This window comes from Ambystoma mexicanum, chromosome 3q (assembly GCF_040938575.1).
Source record: "Ambystoma mexicanum isolate Mex_15411 chromosome 3q, UKY_AmexF1_1, whole genome shotgun sequence".
In the NCBI taxonomy this organism is placed as follows: Eukaryota; Metazoa; Chordata; class Amphibia; order Caudata; family Ambystomatidae; genus Ambystoma; species Ambystoma mexicanum.
In genome coordinates this window covers 764399999-764416681 of record NC_090926.1, presented here as the reverse complement: position 1 = coordinate 764416681, position 16683 = coordinate 764399999, and the positions used below count along the sequence as shown (strand labels likewise).

The 16683-nt window shown below is 43.5% G+C and overlaps 1 protein-coding gene across 1 annotated transcript in view; it reads left to right on the top strand.

Moving 5' to 3' along the window:
* MYO15B (myosin XVB) overlaps nt 1-16683 on the top strand; it is a 721855-nt gene that overhangs the window by 117394 nt on the left and 587778 nt on the right. Inside the window, exons 3-4 of the mRNA XM_069654768.1 lie at nt 5836-5893; nt 12128-12258. Of these exons, the coding sequence (XP_069510869.1) occupies nt 5836-5893; nt 12128-12258 (189 nt within the window). The remainder of the gene's footprint in view (nt 1-5835; nt 5894-12127; nt 12259-16683) is intronic.

Here is a 16683-nt window from a genome sequence, read left to right as displayed (position 1 = left end):
CAAATTTCAGTATAAGAAATCTCTGATGAAGATCTCAAGGACTCTATTGTCTGCAATTCATCTTGCTCCCAAGATCTCTTGTGAATGGATCCTTTGTCAGGACCTAGAGGAAATAGCTTTCTCACTCTCACTCAAAAACGTCTAAGAACTGTTGGAAAAATATGTCCAACTAGAGAAGAAATTAAACAATAAGGCCCAATTGATTAAAAAAATAAAGGTCCTCATTTTGATCTACCAAATTCTTCGAGGCTATCCCTTACATTAGTTATTGAACGGATCCTTAGATCTTCTGATAGTTTGATCTTAAACTGTACCAACGTACAGAAGTTGTTACAGTACATTCCGGAACTTAAACATCTAAACTCTAGAACCATTAAAATAGTTCAGTTTGTGGAGGAAGCACGAAACAATTGGGTAATAATACATCTATTTTCAGCCCAAGTAAAATCAATAATCCTTGCCCAGAGAGATTCTTTCTTGCCATTGGGATTTGATGTAAGTCAGACACAAGCAACACAGAAATCAGAGTTCACAGAAGATGCATCTACAGAAAGGACAAAAATCCAGAGACCAGTGCCCTCTCAGCAAGACGTTCCTATTCAGCAAAGTCATGAAGTATCAAGGAATTGGTTGGATAATAGAAATAGTAACGTCAAACTCTTAGTGAACTTCGACTCAAGTGTGCAGGGGTTCCAGCAATCTGTTAAATTAGCAAGCTTGAACCTATCGAGCAGTGATGAGAAACATTCTAATAGATACGAGGACCTAAGAACCTCCTTGCAACAAGAAGATTAGCAACCAGGAACTTTGGCTCTGTTGCCCTTTAAACTTTGCTGCTGGAATACCTGTGGATTTTCCCAATTGTTCTCGGAAACTGCAACAGAACTGCAGACGTGTGACATCATTTGTCTCCAAGAGACTTGGATACAGACCTTACCGGCCTGCGATGGATGTATTCCTTACTTAAGTCCAGCCCTTAGAGGGAAAACAGGGCGTCCTTTCTCAGGCCTACTTATTTTGGTCAAATCCACCCGTAACCTTGAAGGTCACGAAGAGCTGAATCCAAATCCATTCACTCACATTTTTCTCAATAAGAGAAATTCTCAAAATGAGAGTCGGCCCAAACACCTGGCGATTTGTAACTTGTATTGGAATCCTGCTGCCATCACAGAGACGTTGTTTATCGATACAGTTCTGGCCACAATTGATGAGTTACAGCTTCAATATAAATCTCTTCATACCATCATATGCAGAGATCTTAACATTCATCTGTTCGATAATGCTGCAACGCTGAAAACTCACAAGAGCCTACCGAAGAAAGCCCCATTGTGGTTTAAAGAATTACAATAAAGAGCTTTCTTGCTGGTTAATGGACAGCTACAAGAAGACACTCCACCGATTCCTACGTGGCAAAAAGCAAATCCTCTTGCTTACCTGGATTACATCTTTGCCCTGGCAAAGATTAGTCCAGAATTTGACACCTTAAAAGTGATACTGACTTCAAAAAGTGACCATCGCTTATTGATATTAACTTGGAAAAAGAGAAACAAGGTGGACGGACGATGAACAATTACCCACCCCTAACTGTGAATAATAAAAAAAACTAGGCTTCGAATATACAGTAGGGATGTATCAGCAATGACAACAAGATATTTGAAATCAACCACTACTGGTCAAGACAGACTGGAATAAAACTGGATGCCGATTCCATATCTCGCTAACGAGTCCAAAAAAGCCGCTATCGCTTCCTCTACGAGCCATGCATTCAACAGAGAACTAGTTGAGGAGAGAAAAAAGTTCCGCGCCGATCTAAGAAAGCTTAACTCCATCCTCTCTAGAGATCGACAGACTCTAACTAAAAGGAGAAAACAGAAACATAAACATTGGATTTTAATGTCCAAGGCTCATCGCTGTCAATTAGACACAGAATGAATGCTCAAGACTCTAACTAAACAAAATACCTGTGAACTTTGGGCGCTATTGAATGATCAACTCGATATTTCTCCATCAATGGCAGCGGCAGTGGCTGAAGCAAACAGGATTGCGCACTTCGCTTCACTCTATGCAAAGTCACCAACCTGGGAAACCCTCCCAAAGAAAACTAAAGTTCATAAATGGACCATCGAATAGGACATTGATGACATCTTGATGTTAATTAAATGCCTTAATACATCACGAGCACCAGGCCCAGACGGTCTATCTAATAGTGACCTGACGTTAACGCAGAAGCCTGGGCAGACTTTTGTGTCTCTCTCTTCTGTACGATAATGGAAACAAATCAAATACCATCTTCATGGAAAAACGCAACGCTGATCCCTATTTTTAAACAAGGGAACACATCTTCCCCAACCAACTATCGTCCAATTGCCCTCTTGGACCCGTTGGGGAAATTGTTTCCTTCACTACTCCATAGACAACTAGTACGCAGGTGAACAGAAGAGACCCAAAGCAGACCGGCTTTGTGAAAGGAGCAGGAACAAACATCAATCTCCTAATACTAAATATTTTAAATCTGGAAGCACTGCGCATAAAAACAAAAATGTATGCAGTGTTTATAGACCTTAAGCAAGCTTTGGACAGTATCGACCATTTGAGACTATGGCAGAAACTATGGATGTGGAATTGTCCATCTGATTTGGTAGCAGCCATCCAGGCGCTCTATACTACGACATCGATCCAGGTCAGGTTATCTAACCAGGGTGCACTATCGAATAAAATTGAAACGTGGAATGGACTAAAACAAGTTTGTCCACTCCCGGCAATCTTGTTTAATTTGTATATCTCAGATCTCAATACATCTCAAAATGAAATACGAACAAATCCACCGATTGTCAATGGTACTGCGGTCCTCTGGATGGTATACGCAAATGACCTTGGGCTGCTGGACAAAACGCTGATTGTCCTGCAACAGAGCGTAAACACACTAAGTATTTTTAAAACAATGGCTTAACTATCAACTCGACAAAAACCCAAACAATGTCCTTCTCCAACCGTATGGGGATTCGAAAAGAGAATTTTACCCTATCCCTAGGTCCAACTAAGTTGGTACAAGTGAAAATTATCAAATATCTAGGGGGTTGGATTCACTCATCCCTAGACGACCATGAATGGGGAAATGCCCTATCTTGCGTGTCAAGCATACGTGATACATCAGAAATATGGGAAATACTCTGTGAGCCCGGTATTGACTTTCTATCGACAGAAGGTGATCCCAATCCTAGCATTCAGGGTGGAAGCAGCCCTCAATGTATCCTGGAAGATTTGTGATATTCTGGAGGGTATCTTTTGGAGGAAGATTATTTCACTTCCAAAGTCCTTCCCAATTGTACGGATCTGGTTTGAAATTGCTACACAATCAATTCACTCTATAGTTCTATGGAAGTCAATTGATTTGTATCGAAAAAACCTTTGCAGATGATGACGTCCCCCCTCTGGAGATCCTGAGATTGAATCTGATTAACCAACAAAATTAAATTTTGAACCAATGGAAAGCTAAGTGCTCTGGATGGCTAAAACTCTTCAGAAGAGGTGTTAAAAACAAACCCTACTTTGATAAAAAAAAAGAAAAATTCAATGGATGGACTGGATTTAGACAAAGGAAACTAAGGCAAACTACTAACTTTCAATCAACTGTGCAGCAAACTGCCGAGCAATAAATCAGCTTCCAGAATACTTAAATTTCCCTGTCCCAAATTCAGAGATCTGTTTTTGCGCCTGAGATTGAATCTGTTTCCAATAAGAGAAGTATTATCACATTGGAAACAACAAAAAGGAATCCTAAAATATTGCTGCTTTTGTCTTAAATTCAGTCAATTGGAAACTATTCAGCATATTCTGATGGACTGTGAGGCCCTTGCTGAGAGGAGACTGAAATATCGGAATACACTTCCAACAGAAGTGACATCGTTGTCTGCAGATGAACGATGGACCTCCTTGCTTTTAGGTGAACAAACACCCTTTATATTTGGTGTCCTCCAATTTTGGTTGGAAGTAACTACTTTAAAGAACCTTTGAAGCATATTTTAGATGTAATAGATAATCATTGATGTACACATGTTAAATAACCTGACTTTTAATGTTATTTCTTTGGATGTAGTAAAAGGTTTGTAATAAACCAAATTACTAATTTAAAAAAAAGAAAATTATATATTCACAAATAACAAATAAAACAAGAAATCTTGTAAAAGTGTTTTGGTCTTCAACATGGCAGAAGAATATTATTGTACGTCTGTACATCTGTGAAGGGTATCCTCAGTGATGAATTTTTAAGTAGCAAATCTATCCTTTGCAACCTTTCATGAGCCTGACCTCTACTGGTGAAAACGTGTGTGTAAAGGTGACAGATGCTTGTGTCTAGCTGTAATAAGGATTGTGTTGCCACGCCATCACCCTTGGAAATTGATGTTGAAAAGTGTGGCTGATGGCCTTGCTGTTATTCACTTGTACTCTTACTTGCTGAGGTTATAGTGGAGGCCTCTTGGCAAGATTCAGTGGACCAAGGCTGATGGACAAGTGTGCATTGCACGGAATGAAATAGCTTCCAGTGTTATATCCGCTTCAGTATCACATAGATGTACATTTGACCAATACAAGTGGACCTTGCATTAGGTTATCATGCAATGGGATTAAAGATTAAAGTTAATTATAGGATGAACACAATTTTCTTGATTTGCCATGTCGTCCACCTCTATCTTACAGTTCATCCTGACAGGGAACGCCCCTTCTACAAGCCCCTCACCTTAATTTCCAATGATGATGATCCATCACACCTTGCATGAATGGAACACTGGATGCTATAACAACAGTGCCACATATATGCGGTATCATGCAGGCTAGATACCTCTAGCCCTTCTGGATAATCCTTCCATCTCCCAAACCGACCTCGCCACTAGCTGGCTGCAACATCACAAAAGCACGCGTCTACGGCATTATGTTGCAGCTTTCACTCCCAGTCACAAGTTCGGCATTTAAATCTGCAGAATTGCTCATGCCGTGCCCTTGAAGCATGCAGAACTCATGGAACCAACTCATTGCTTTGCTTCTGAGCAGCTGCTGCTTTTGATGATGTCTCAAGTACAGCGCAGACTCACAAGCGTGCAAGTCGAACCACTCCTCATGGAAACCCGCATAAAGGCACCTCAGTTACACTGACAACACCTTAGCAAGCTCACCGATGTAGAACTAGCTAGAGCAACATATATTAACAGATTCCTATGATGAGACACCAGGTCAATCCAGCACTGAACAGCTTACCAACTATCTCTTGACAAGCTATGTCCCCTCCAATACCTGTCCAGTCACAGACCAGAAGCCCCGCCTCTAACCCTCAGCAAACCATCTACCGTGACCATCAGCCAGGGACTTTAAATAGCCGTCCATACAATATATTGGAATCCGCCCCACTGTGCATTGCACCACAACCGTTACCAATGAGCATTTTCATGGGTGACACAAGACCTGTTATATCTGTGCCTTCCGCGTGGAGTAGTGCGCGAGCCTGTAACTGGTGGAAATCGTGTTCTAGCCTTTGTTCCTCACTTCACAATTTGTGATATTGCTCAAATCACATTCACCCATTGGTTGTTTACTTTAACTAAGTGCTGGAAGTGGGACGCGAAATCGAGGGGGGCCTTCAACAGGGGGCGTGGCCTGTATGTTGGATGTGGCCTAAATAGACATGGGCAAAGAGGGTGCAGCCTGACTCACAATGAGAAAGTGCAAACATGTAGTACTTTGGGTCACTCAGCATAGTCTCGGATGACATTGTTTGTATCCAGTCTAGGCTTTTTGAGTTTATCACCAGCTCTGATTGTTGTCTGTTCTATTCTCTCCTAGGATCTCGGACGGTTGGAGATCCCGGCTGAGCTTGCCGTACTCCTGCGAACAGCTGAAGGTAAAAATAGCAGACACACTACTCACTCCTTCCTACCTCTGCTTCTAGCACTGATTCGAAAGCCTCTGACTCTCTAGAGCAGAACCTCAACCTACTGCCAGATGTCCACAGTGGTAATGTCTGTTAACAGCGCAGGCAAGATTTCCTTAAGACAGGAGGATACTAGAACTCTGTCTGTCTGGGATCTGGAGCAATTCACATATCTCTCTGTACCATTAACTAACCTTGGTTCTGTCACTGAAACCTGGACAGAGTCACATAACCCTCTCTATCATGAATCGACTCTGACTCTGGCGCTGACTCTGTGTGTCACCGGAAGTGACATTTCCATACCCTCCGCTACATCTGGCTTTGACATTGTGTGACCTAGAGCAATTCGCCTGGATGTATCGTTTCATGAGCCAGAGCCCTCTCTCCTCCAAGCTGCGTGCTTTCCAGAAGCCTCAGTTTCACACTTCGGTGGATCCTGGTCTTTGCCTTTTTTGTTTTGCCAGGATCCTGATATGCTCATTGCACAGACATGTGCTTCTGGAGTTGTGACCAGGGTAATATTGTGAGTTAGGCCTGTTACCACAATCATCAATCACATGTATGCCTTATTGCTTAAACATGACAAAGGGAAAGTGTATCTTTTCACAGATAAACCAACACACATGGCCTCTGGGTGTCTTTTTAAAGCTGTTTTGCCAGACCTCATCTATATGGCGGCGGCACAAAGTGACATTTGATCAAGCAAATCTATTTAGATGTGTTTGGTTAAAAAAATCAATAAAAAAAGAGTGTAGAAGTCTACACCTCCACACCACTTAAAATACAATATTCAGGATCTCCTCAATAAAAGTCTGGGGACCGAATAACAAACGGGAAGAAATGCACCCGGACAGAAGGCTGTGAGGAGAACTCTTCCAATGTACCCACCAGGCAGAAAACCGAGAACTAGCTGTTCGGTGGTTGGGGCCATTTGTGTGGGGAGACAGGTAGCCAGCCAGCTGGGTGTGTGGTGGGATGCTCATGTATCAGGGGTTGAAAATTGACCATTTTAGCTTGTAGAGCGGTTGCCTGGCCTTACATGGTGCAGCGAGCACTCCTCCTAAGAATTTAGGAAGGAAAGAGTGTGTTATCGGCTTACGAGTACCAAACAATGACCGTGATGATGAATCAGGTACTCTTAGTCCGTAGTGTTTCCTTCTTCAAAACTTTTTAGGAAGCCTGTTCCTGAAGCTCCAAGGATGCTGAACAATGCAGCTAAATAATTTGGAGTTTGGAACCCTTGGTACGCAAGTCTTCCTTTGTGGGCCCAGGTACCATGCTACGGTTACTGTGATTTTATTGCTGAAATAACAGTGACATACAATTACAAAGTGCAATACATATTGCAAGAAAAAATATCAACATGCCTTTTACATTACCCAGTATAAAAATACCCCTCCTACTCTTAAAGTCTCCTTATCTCCCTCTCCTTTATTCCAATTTTAACCTAAATCTGTTTTTCTTATGCCAATAACTCACCACTATCATTACACTTTCTTGCCTTTTTCTCGATATTTTTTCTGCTCGTCTGTATTTTCTACCCACTCTATTAATTCTAGCAATAATTTTTCATCTTTCAGTTATTATTTCCTGCAATATTATCACTGGAGACCCCATGGGCTACACAATATACTTGGTGCCAGTGACCAAAGCATAATTTCCCAGTAGACGAAAGGCTCTGTCATATGCACAAGGTGATGGCTGGGTGGGACATGTGAAGGGTAATGCACTGCGTAGGAAGTGCACCTACCAGGATCACCATGAAGCTATATAATTTCACTCTTCTGCCTGTGATGCGCTCCCGTCTTCCCAACATGTCGAGCCAAATAACACAGCACGAAAAGGGTGGGGTAGTAATAGCATATATCAGGTGGCATCTAGCGAAAAGGTTACACACTACATCCTCACCAAAGAAGCCTCCCTTCTACCCTTCTAGAAGAAACATTTAGGGAATGGCACTTCTAGAACACCTGGGGAGTGGCCACCCTGCAGATCACAGCTGATCTTACACAGTGATACAAACCTCTAGCCCACTGCACATCTTGTGTGGTTATGCAGACTCTCATCTACTTTGTGATGCAGACCACCAGCTCACCTCTCTTCTCACACCATGATGCAGACCATGAGCTCACCACTCATCTATCTTACATTCTGATGCAGACCCTCGCTAGCTGCTAATTTTACACTATGATGCAGACCCTTGCTAGCTGCTCATCTTACACTATGATGTAAGCTACTCATCCTACACACTGTTGCAGGCCCTCTCTAGCTGCTCATCTTACACTGGGATGTAGACCCTCTCTAGCTGCTCATCTTACACTGGGATGCAGACCCTCACTGGCTGCTCATCTTACACTATGATGCAGGCCCTCACTGGCTGCTCATCTTACACTATGATGCAGACCCTCACTATCTGCTCATCTTACACTATGATGCATACCCTTGCTAGCTGCTCATCCTACACCCTGATCCTGACCCTCACTATCTGCTCATCTTACACTATGATGCAGACCTGCACTAGCTGCTCATCTTACACTATGATGCAAACCCTTGCTAGCTGCTCATCCTACACTCTGATGCTGACCCTCACCAGCTGCTCATCTTACACTCTGATGCAGACCCTCACCAGCTGCTCATCTTACACCATGATGCAGACCCTCACTAGCTACTCATCTTACCTCTGATGGGGTCCCTCACTAGCTGCTCATCTTACACTATGTTGCAGGCCCTCTCTAGCTGCTCATCTTACACTGGGATGCAGACCCTCTCTAGCTGCTCATCTTACACTATGATGCAGGCCCTCACTGGCTGATCATCTTACACTGGGATGCAGACCCACTCTAGCTGCTCATCTTACACTAGGATGCAGACCCTCTCTAGCTGCTCATCTTACACTGGGATGCAGACCCACTCTAGCTGCTCATCTTACACTAGGATCCAGACCGTCACTGGCTGCTCATTTTACACGATGAGGCAGACGTCACTAGCTTCTCATCTTACCTCTGATGGGGTCCCTCACTAGCTGCTCATCTTACACTATGTTGCAGGCCCTCTCCAGCTGCTCATCTTACACTGGGATGCAGACCCTCTCTAGCTGCTCATCTTACACTATGATGCAGACCCACTCTAGCTGCTCATCTTACACTATGATGCAGGCCCTTGCTAGCTGCTCATCCTACACTCTGATACTGACCCTCACTAGCTGCTCATCTTACACTCTGATGCAGACCCTAGCTAGCTGCTCATCTTACACTGGGATGCAGACCCTTGCTAGCTGCTCATCTTACACTGGGATGCAGACCCTAGCTAGCTGCTCATCTTACACTGGGATGCAGACCCTAGCTAGCTGCTCATCTTACACCATGATGCAGACCCTTGCTAGCTGCTCATCTTACACTCTGATGCAGACCCTCACTAGCTGCTCATCTTACACTGGGATGCAGACCCACTCTAGCTGCTCATCTTACACTAGGATGCAGACCCTCACTAGCTGCTCATCTTACACCATGATGCAGACCCTTGCTAGCTGCTCATCTTACACCATGATGCCGACCCTTGCTAGCTTCTCATCTTACACTCTGATGCTGACTCTCACTAGCTGCTCATCTCACACTCTAATGCAGGCCCTCACTAGCTGCTCATCTTGCACTGCGATGCAGGCCCTAACTCAATATTCATCTTACACCATGATTCCGACCATCAGCTCACTAGTTACCTTAGAATGCAAGACATTCCTTAATCTCGTTTTTCACTGTAATCCAGACCCTCAGTTTACTGCTCCTTTCTTACCACCATTGGGTACAATTGGGTAATTTCTAGGTAGGTGGTTTTGGCAGGCGTGGAGGTGAATGAGGGATGTGAGACTTGCAAGCCCCAATGAGAGAGGACCTGCTCTGGGGGGCCCCAAGAGGAAGTCAGGAAGATGCCTTCCACCTTCTGGCCTGGTGCAGTTTTTTTTAAAAGGTAATTATTTTTGGCAGCACAAGCATGCAGGTGTTTTTTACAGGCTCAGTCAGGCCCCTCCGGACTCTCTCACCACTGTGCAGGTCTAGGGAATTCCATTTTTTCAGAGAACGGAAATGAGGCCAATGGCGGTAAAGTGATTTAGCAAAGAAGAAACGATTCGCCAAAATGGAATAGACAGTATTGAACATGGATTAAAAATACTTCTCCATTCTCTACATTACAATGCCAAGTGTAAGGGAGACCAATCACCTTAATTCCCAAACCTATCCCATGAGTCTCTGGCAAGCACTTGATCAGTTAGTCTTTACTTTCACAGCTCAAGAAAATCAGAAAATCATAAAACAGAGGTCACAAGACAAGACTGACCCAAATATAAAGTGTACAGAGGATTCATTTAGGAATGTGTACGGGTTCGGGTCAAAATAACAAACAGGACGGATAAAGGGCAACTTAAATGCCTTTGCCAGGTTCTTGAGCTCTCCCCCTCCTGCAGCCACTGTCCACTTTAGTACATTTCTCAGTAAGGGTTTGCTTCGGGAGGTTCTGGATCTCCTGTAAAGCCCTTCCCTTCGGTCTCTACAAGTGGTGGGGGAAATCTGCCAGGTTCACGGGTAGTCGCTGGGCATCAGTGTGCTGACTGGCTGGCCCTTGCTTAAGGTCTTCTGAACAAGATGGCGTAAGGTCTCCAGTATAGCAGAGTCTGAATGGTTGGCTGACAGGCCCAACCCTATGGTCCCCTCTATCTACCAAGTGCCATAGAGCCTCAACTGGTCCTGTTTTACTCGTTTTCACACCACAAACCTGTGCTTCCTCCCATCATGGCTCCTCCCATTCTGACTGGAGACACACCCCATAACCAGTACCTCTCCTTCTGGTTTTGCTCCTGCTGATGCTTTACTCCTCCTCCTCCTCCTGGAGTACTTCACTGCCCCACATGGTTTCTTCATGATACTTCCCTCCAGGGGTGTTGCTAGGTCTGGAAAAGACCCGGGGCTACGCTAATGTCGGAACTGTTGGGACTGGGGGCTAGCTAGCCTTTTGGTTGTAGCTCCTGAGATTCTATCCGGGGCTACAACCAAAAGACCAGGGGCTATAGCCCCCTTAGCCCCTCCCTAGCAACGCCTCTGCTTCCCTCTCCTATAACGCATCTCTCCTCTATCTCTTTCCACCTCCATGATGTCAGACGTCTCCTTTCTACTGGTTCTCCAGCCTCCTCTGTCAATCTTCCCACCTCCCGTTTGATTTCTTCAACCACTTCCTTCAGCTTTTCCACAATACTACCACCTCCTTCTTACATTCTCCAACCTCCTGCTTAAGTGCCACATCCTCCCCCACTATTTCTACCACCTCCTTCTTACCTCTCTCAACCTCCTCTATCAAGTCACCTCCACCCTCCTCCTCTCCAGATGCTAATCCCCCTCCAATCCTTCTCTTCCTCCAACCTCTAACAGCTCTCTTGTTATTTAGCCTCTCTATCCTAGTATTCCCCTAGTTTTCTTCCCTTAACCTCCTCCCACCTCAGATGTAATCCTTCCCCCTTCAAAACCCCAACCTCCTTCTTTCTACTCCACATCAGCTATCTCTCTACCTCCTTCTCTGCCTCTAGAATGTTACCGGTTCTCCACCAAATTCATCCCCTCACCTTCTGCCTCTCGGCACCATGCTGCTCCTTCTCTAACACTCCCCAAACACTATCTTCACTCCTCTCCAACAAACCCACACTGCCTGGGGTTGGATCTGCTTTTATATTTGCCCCCATAGTTACATCCATAGCCAGACTGGTAAGTGGGCAGAATGTAGGGTGGCAGGACTACAGGCAGGGTGAAAAGAGTAGGCATTTAGGAGGAGTAGTCATGCAACCGTTCTTCTAAAGACAGATGAGGTGCAGGCCGTTGTCTGGTTGGTTGAAGGGGACAGAAACCACATATCTATAAATGAGTGGGATGGGGCATTAGGGTGTAGTTGCAAACAAACATGATGGGAAAGATAGGTTGTTGGATTTGATGGAGTAGGGCACGGATCTACAGACTGGGGTAAAGTGAGTAGACCGTGTGTGATTGTTGGAAATGGAACAGGCCGGCTATAGATGAGTGTGAAGGCCAAGTTGGTGGGGAGTGTGAGCAGAGAACAAGCCTTCTACAGATTCAGAGGGTAGTGTTGAAAATGTTCTGCAAGGTGATCTCAAAGTAATCCTTCTGAGGATGTGTAGTAATGAAACACATTTTGTTGCCATTGCAGGCCTCCACCATGCCAAGGTCAACCGCATTACAGAGGTATCGCCACCACAGGTCAAGGTACAAACCAACCTTGCATTGCCATCGGACATCAACAACTTCCCGTTCTCCAAATTCATCGCTTCACACTTCCAGGTGCGTCCATTATTAAGGGGAGAGAGACACACCTAGTGTCCCAAGTGAGTTTTGTTGATGAATGCATTTACAGTTTACTAGTTGTGGAGTGCACTGCACATGTATGGATTGCAGAGATTATGGAGAGTTCCTCATAATCTAAACTCACTGACCCAAGAGGAACCTGCCTAGTAGACTTGTAGCCGCCACCAGCACCGAGGCACGGAAGAAGGGCCAGCTGTGCTCCCATAATGCCATTCTAAAGTGGTGAAAAAACACAAGGCTTGGAACCGCACTCCATAAGTGCACAGTGCATTTTTAATCATATTTTCAATCATGAAAAGAGCTGACATTGGTGTGGGTGTTTGTATGTTTGTGCACACGTTGCGAGCAGACACATCATGGCAAGGTGTGCGGCTTGTCTCTGTGCGTTCACCTATGAACTCTATGCAAAAATATACATCCAACGCAAATAATAAACCCAATGTTTTATTTCCTATAGAGATAAAAAGGTTATTTACTATGTGCTAGTATGTCATTGTATAGAGGCACTGTCGTGCAGCTTTTTTATTTAAAAAATGATGTTTTAAAAATTGCAGTAATAAAGAGTGGCACTTTGGAGAATGGCAACAGACTTGTAAATGTGAGAATTAATTTCCAAAGTAACCTCGCACATTGGCTCCTGTCGGGCGATTTCTTACAGGTGATCTTTAATCACCCCTTTTGTTTTCAAAGCAACCATTGAGGCTGGCGTTGCAAGCTATTAGTAATGGACGCATGGCTGCAGAGAAAGCAGAACGCTAGATATTGAGGGAGGGATGGCTAAATAAGTGTCGTTTTGTGTTCTGTTCTTGTCTGCGGTGTGGTGTAGTGGAGTTGTGCAATGTGAGCCCCAGGACCCTTTGTTCACATTCAGACAGAAAGTCACCTCAGCTAAGCAGTGTCTGTCCTGCAGTCCGGATTTTATAGTTTGTAACACCAGGCGCAGCTGAGAACAAAACAGAAGGATTAACTGTAGGGTTGCACAGGTGATGCTAATGTCACCACTTTGCACGTGGGCCTGCCGCCGCCTCTGTTTATCCCCTGTGTTGACATTCCTGGGACTAACTTTGCTCAGTCAATTGAGCACAAAGGTTAATCTGTGGAAGAGAGGCGTGCCTGGAGAAACGTCATGAAAGGACATAAACAAGATGGCATAAGGTGTGGCTATGAAATCCCGGCATAGTCAAGCCTGCCAAGAAAGAGGGAGTGTTTCGTGCTCGCTAGACATATATTATTGCTCAAAAGAATTCCAGCCTGTCGGGAAGCGGGGCATTTAACACCACGCCAGTGCATCTGAACCCCTTGTGGGGCTTGTTTATGGTTAGTAGCAAATCAGGTGTGTTCCAGTCAGAGGCAGATAAGGCTGGGTCAGGGTCAGTCATGTTTCAGCATTGTGCATGTGAAAGGCCAGTAGGGCTGGGGCCATGACTACTGCAAGCTATTTGATAACAGTTTTAATCACATTTCCACCCCCAATGACCAGCCCATCAAAGTATGTAGCCTTCACTATTGCAGGACCAGGCTCTACCCCCCCCCCCCACAACTCTCCGCTCTTACACTTTTCTTCACTCACACTAACAGAATACACCTCAGATTTTGTACCACTTCTGCATCCGTTGGTAACAGGGGAGTGCATTTTTACAGGTGCAAATGCAAAAGGTGGTTTGGCAGGTTCTCCCTCACGTTATTATTTTCCCATCAGAAGGCAAAATACCGCATCTTTAATGCACTTTTCTGCCAAAGAATCGTCATTGTGCTTTATAACCTTTAGAATGTTACCACAAAGATCGGATGATCTTGAGGGTCCTTTGATCATTTAAGATGTGAACCTGCCATAGTTTGCACATACCTCAGGTTTCAGGTTGTGCTAATGTTCAGCTAAATGTAGTCAGAGCCATAACACATTGTCTTCCTTAGACTTTGGGCCTCATTACAGGTTTGGCGGGATTCTGATGGTAAATCTGCTGGAATACTGCTAAACGGATTTACTGTTGCCACCACTTGGACCGCCAGAATTACCGCCAGATGACAAGTGCTTGTATGGGGATGTTAGTCCCCATTTATGTAGTCCATAGGGCTTCATTGGGGTTTCTGCGGAATTACGGCCGGCAGTCATTTTGCCAGCGGTAATTCTGCCTATTTTTGGCAGTAATTTGGCAGAATTACCTCCAGTATTTTGCTAGAGGTTTTCCCCTCTACCTCACCACCTAACCTATAGTACGGTTAGTACGGTAATGTGGCAGTAAGGCAGTAACCTTCATTTTACCACCATTTTTTACCACACCACTGTACTTGTAATGAGGCCCTTTGTCTGTCAGAATCAGCTAATTTGGGGGTCTGTCTAGAGAGGTTTAGAGCTCTGTGAGAGTTATTTAAGATGCATATTAGAGGAGTCTTGGTATCAACTAGCTGCACAGTGATACAGAATAAGCGTATCATGCAAAAGCTTGGTTAATATGGCAGCCATTTTGTAGAAACAAGTGGAAATGTATTATTTCTGGATAGAATTGTCAAATGTCGCTTTTAGGAGTTTCTTTTGTTTGCATGCTGCATGGTACATTTATATTTTACACTTTTGTGCTGGATTACAATTTGATTTACTGCGGTTGATATTTATGCTGCTTGGTACAGAGATCATTTTGGTGTTTGTGTTATTAGTTCTTGACTTTCTTTGTCTGTTGCTGCCACTGTTAGTGTGGTTAAAGTGTACAACAACAAGACACCCAAACCATATCGATCAGCTGCTCTGAGGTGCAGAGAGAGGATTTCATTGGGATTTCGCATCGGGACTCGAGCAGTATTTTTATGGGTGCCTTCTTGGAATGGTGTGACACACTTCCCAATGTTATTGTTACTTGTACATGTCAGCTCTGGGATGACATTTCTATTCAGTACAGGAGTCATTGTGTTACAAGTTTTAATTGTGTTGAGGGACCCACCAACATTAGGACTTAGATGCTGTTGGGTCTCCACCATGCAATTTTCCTCATTTACAAAACAGAGTTTAAAAGTAAAGCATGAAAGCGGGCAAGATCGCCATTACACCCTGCTGTTACTCTCCATTTTGAAAAACAAAAGAAGAGTAAATGCCACCTGCATGGCAGCAGCATCTACCCTCCAAAGGGGTCAAAGTATTGGCATCTCCGATGACTGGCTTCTACGCCCCTTGCCTTTTAAAAAGAAATTGTACAGTAGCGGCAGTGGTGGCTGGCAGTTTTATGATTGGAGCGGGACAAACACTTCCCCTAAATGTGCATGAGTGACTAAGTACAGTGAGGCTGCTCCAACCAAGCAAGGGCAGTTCTCACCTGGGAATTTTTTTAAAATAACATTATTTTGCTGGACTATTTCTGGTAAAAATTGAGTAAAAAGCCATGCAGTTTTTGTGGGGTAACTTTTTAAATGTATTTTATTTTTTATCTGGCGATATTAGCCTAACAAAGACCTTTCACCAAAACACACCACACAATGAAAACAGTATACACAAAAAATAATGACCATTGAATTAAAATTGAAATTAGTTTCATCAAATATTCAAATTCTTTTTATTTAAAAAAAGAGAATAACATACATATAGTTATTTATTTAATTGCATATAGTTTATAACAAACATTTGCAATAACATTTAACAATTATTAATTACAATACAAACAGTACAATCAGTAATCTATTTTAAAATCTTATCCAAAAAGTTTAAAATTGCAATATTCAATGATATTTCATTACTATTTAAAATTCTCGACCAGAACTGCTCTGTCTTTAAAAAGCATTAATCATGAACGAACCTACCAAAATATTACATATTAAATATCACAAAACCGATAGGTACGGTCATTCCTCCATATGTTTTCCCTAGCACCATCAACTCTCTGGTAGGTAGGGAGTATGTTTAGTTTAAATCGGTAAAAAGGTAGAGCATTATAGGGTTTATTTTCATATTTAAAATGATAAAAAAAATGGTAATCCATCGCTGCGGCCCGATTTTTAATCCAATCCAATTCAGATTGCTTTTTTGACGTTATTTGGAGAAGAAAGAAGATCCTCCACCGTAATATTATAAGCACCTAATGATTCGGTCGTTAAGAAATACCACTCAGTCAAAACATTACAGGACTTTTGATCTAATTCGAGTCTTAAAGCAGAGAGTGCAGAATTTTCTGGGGGCAATAAAAGAGATCCCAGCGCTGGTATCTTTTCCAATCTGCATGAGCATCAAGTGAGATTAAGCCTACCTCGTGTTTTAGCACTGCAATTAGGGTCCCTTACGGTAGGATGAAAGCCTTTTCCATTAAAATGCTTTGTTTGAGAAGCATTTGTCAGCAGGCCCGTTTCAGCACCATAAAGCAAACGAGGCACTGTCTTTTGGTGGTAAAACTTGAACAAAGGTATTGCAGAAAAACATCA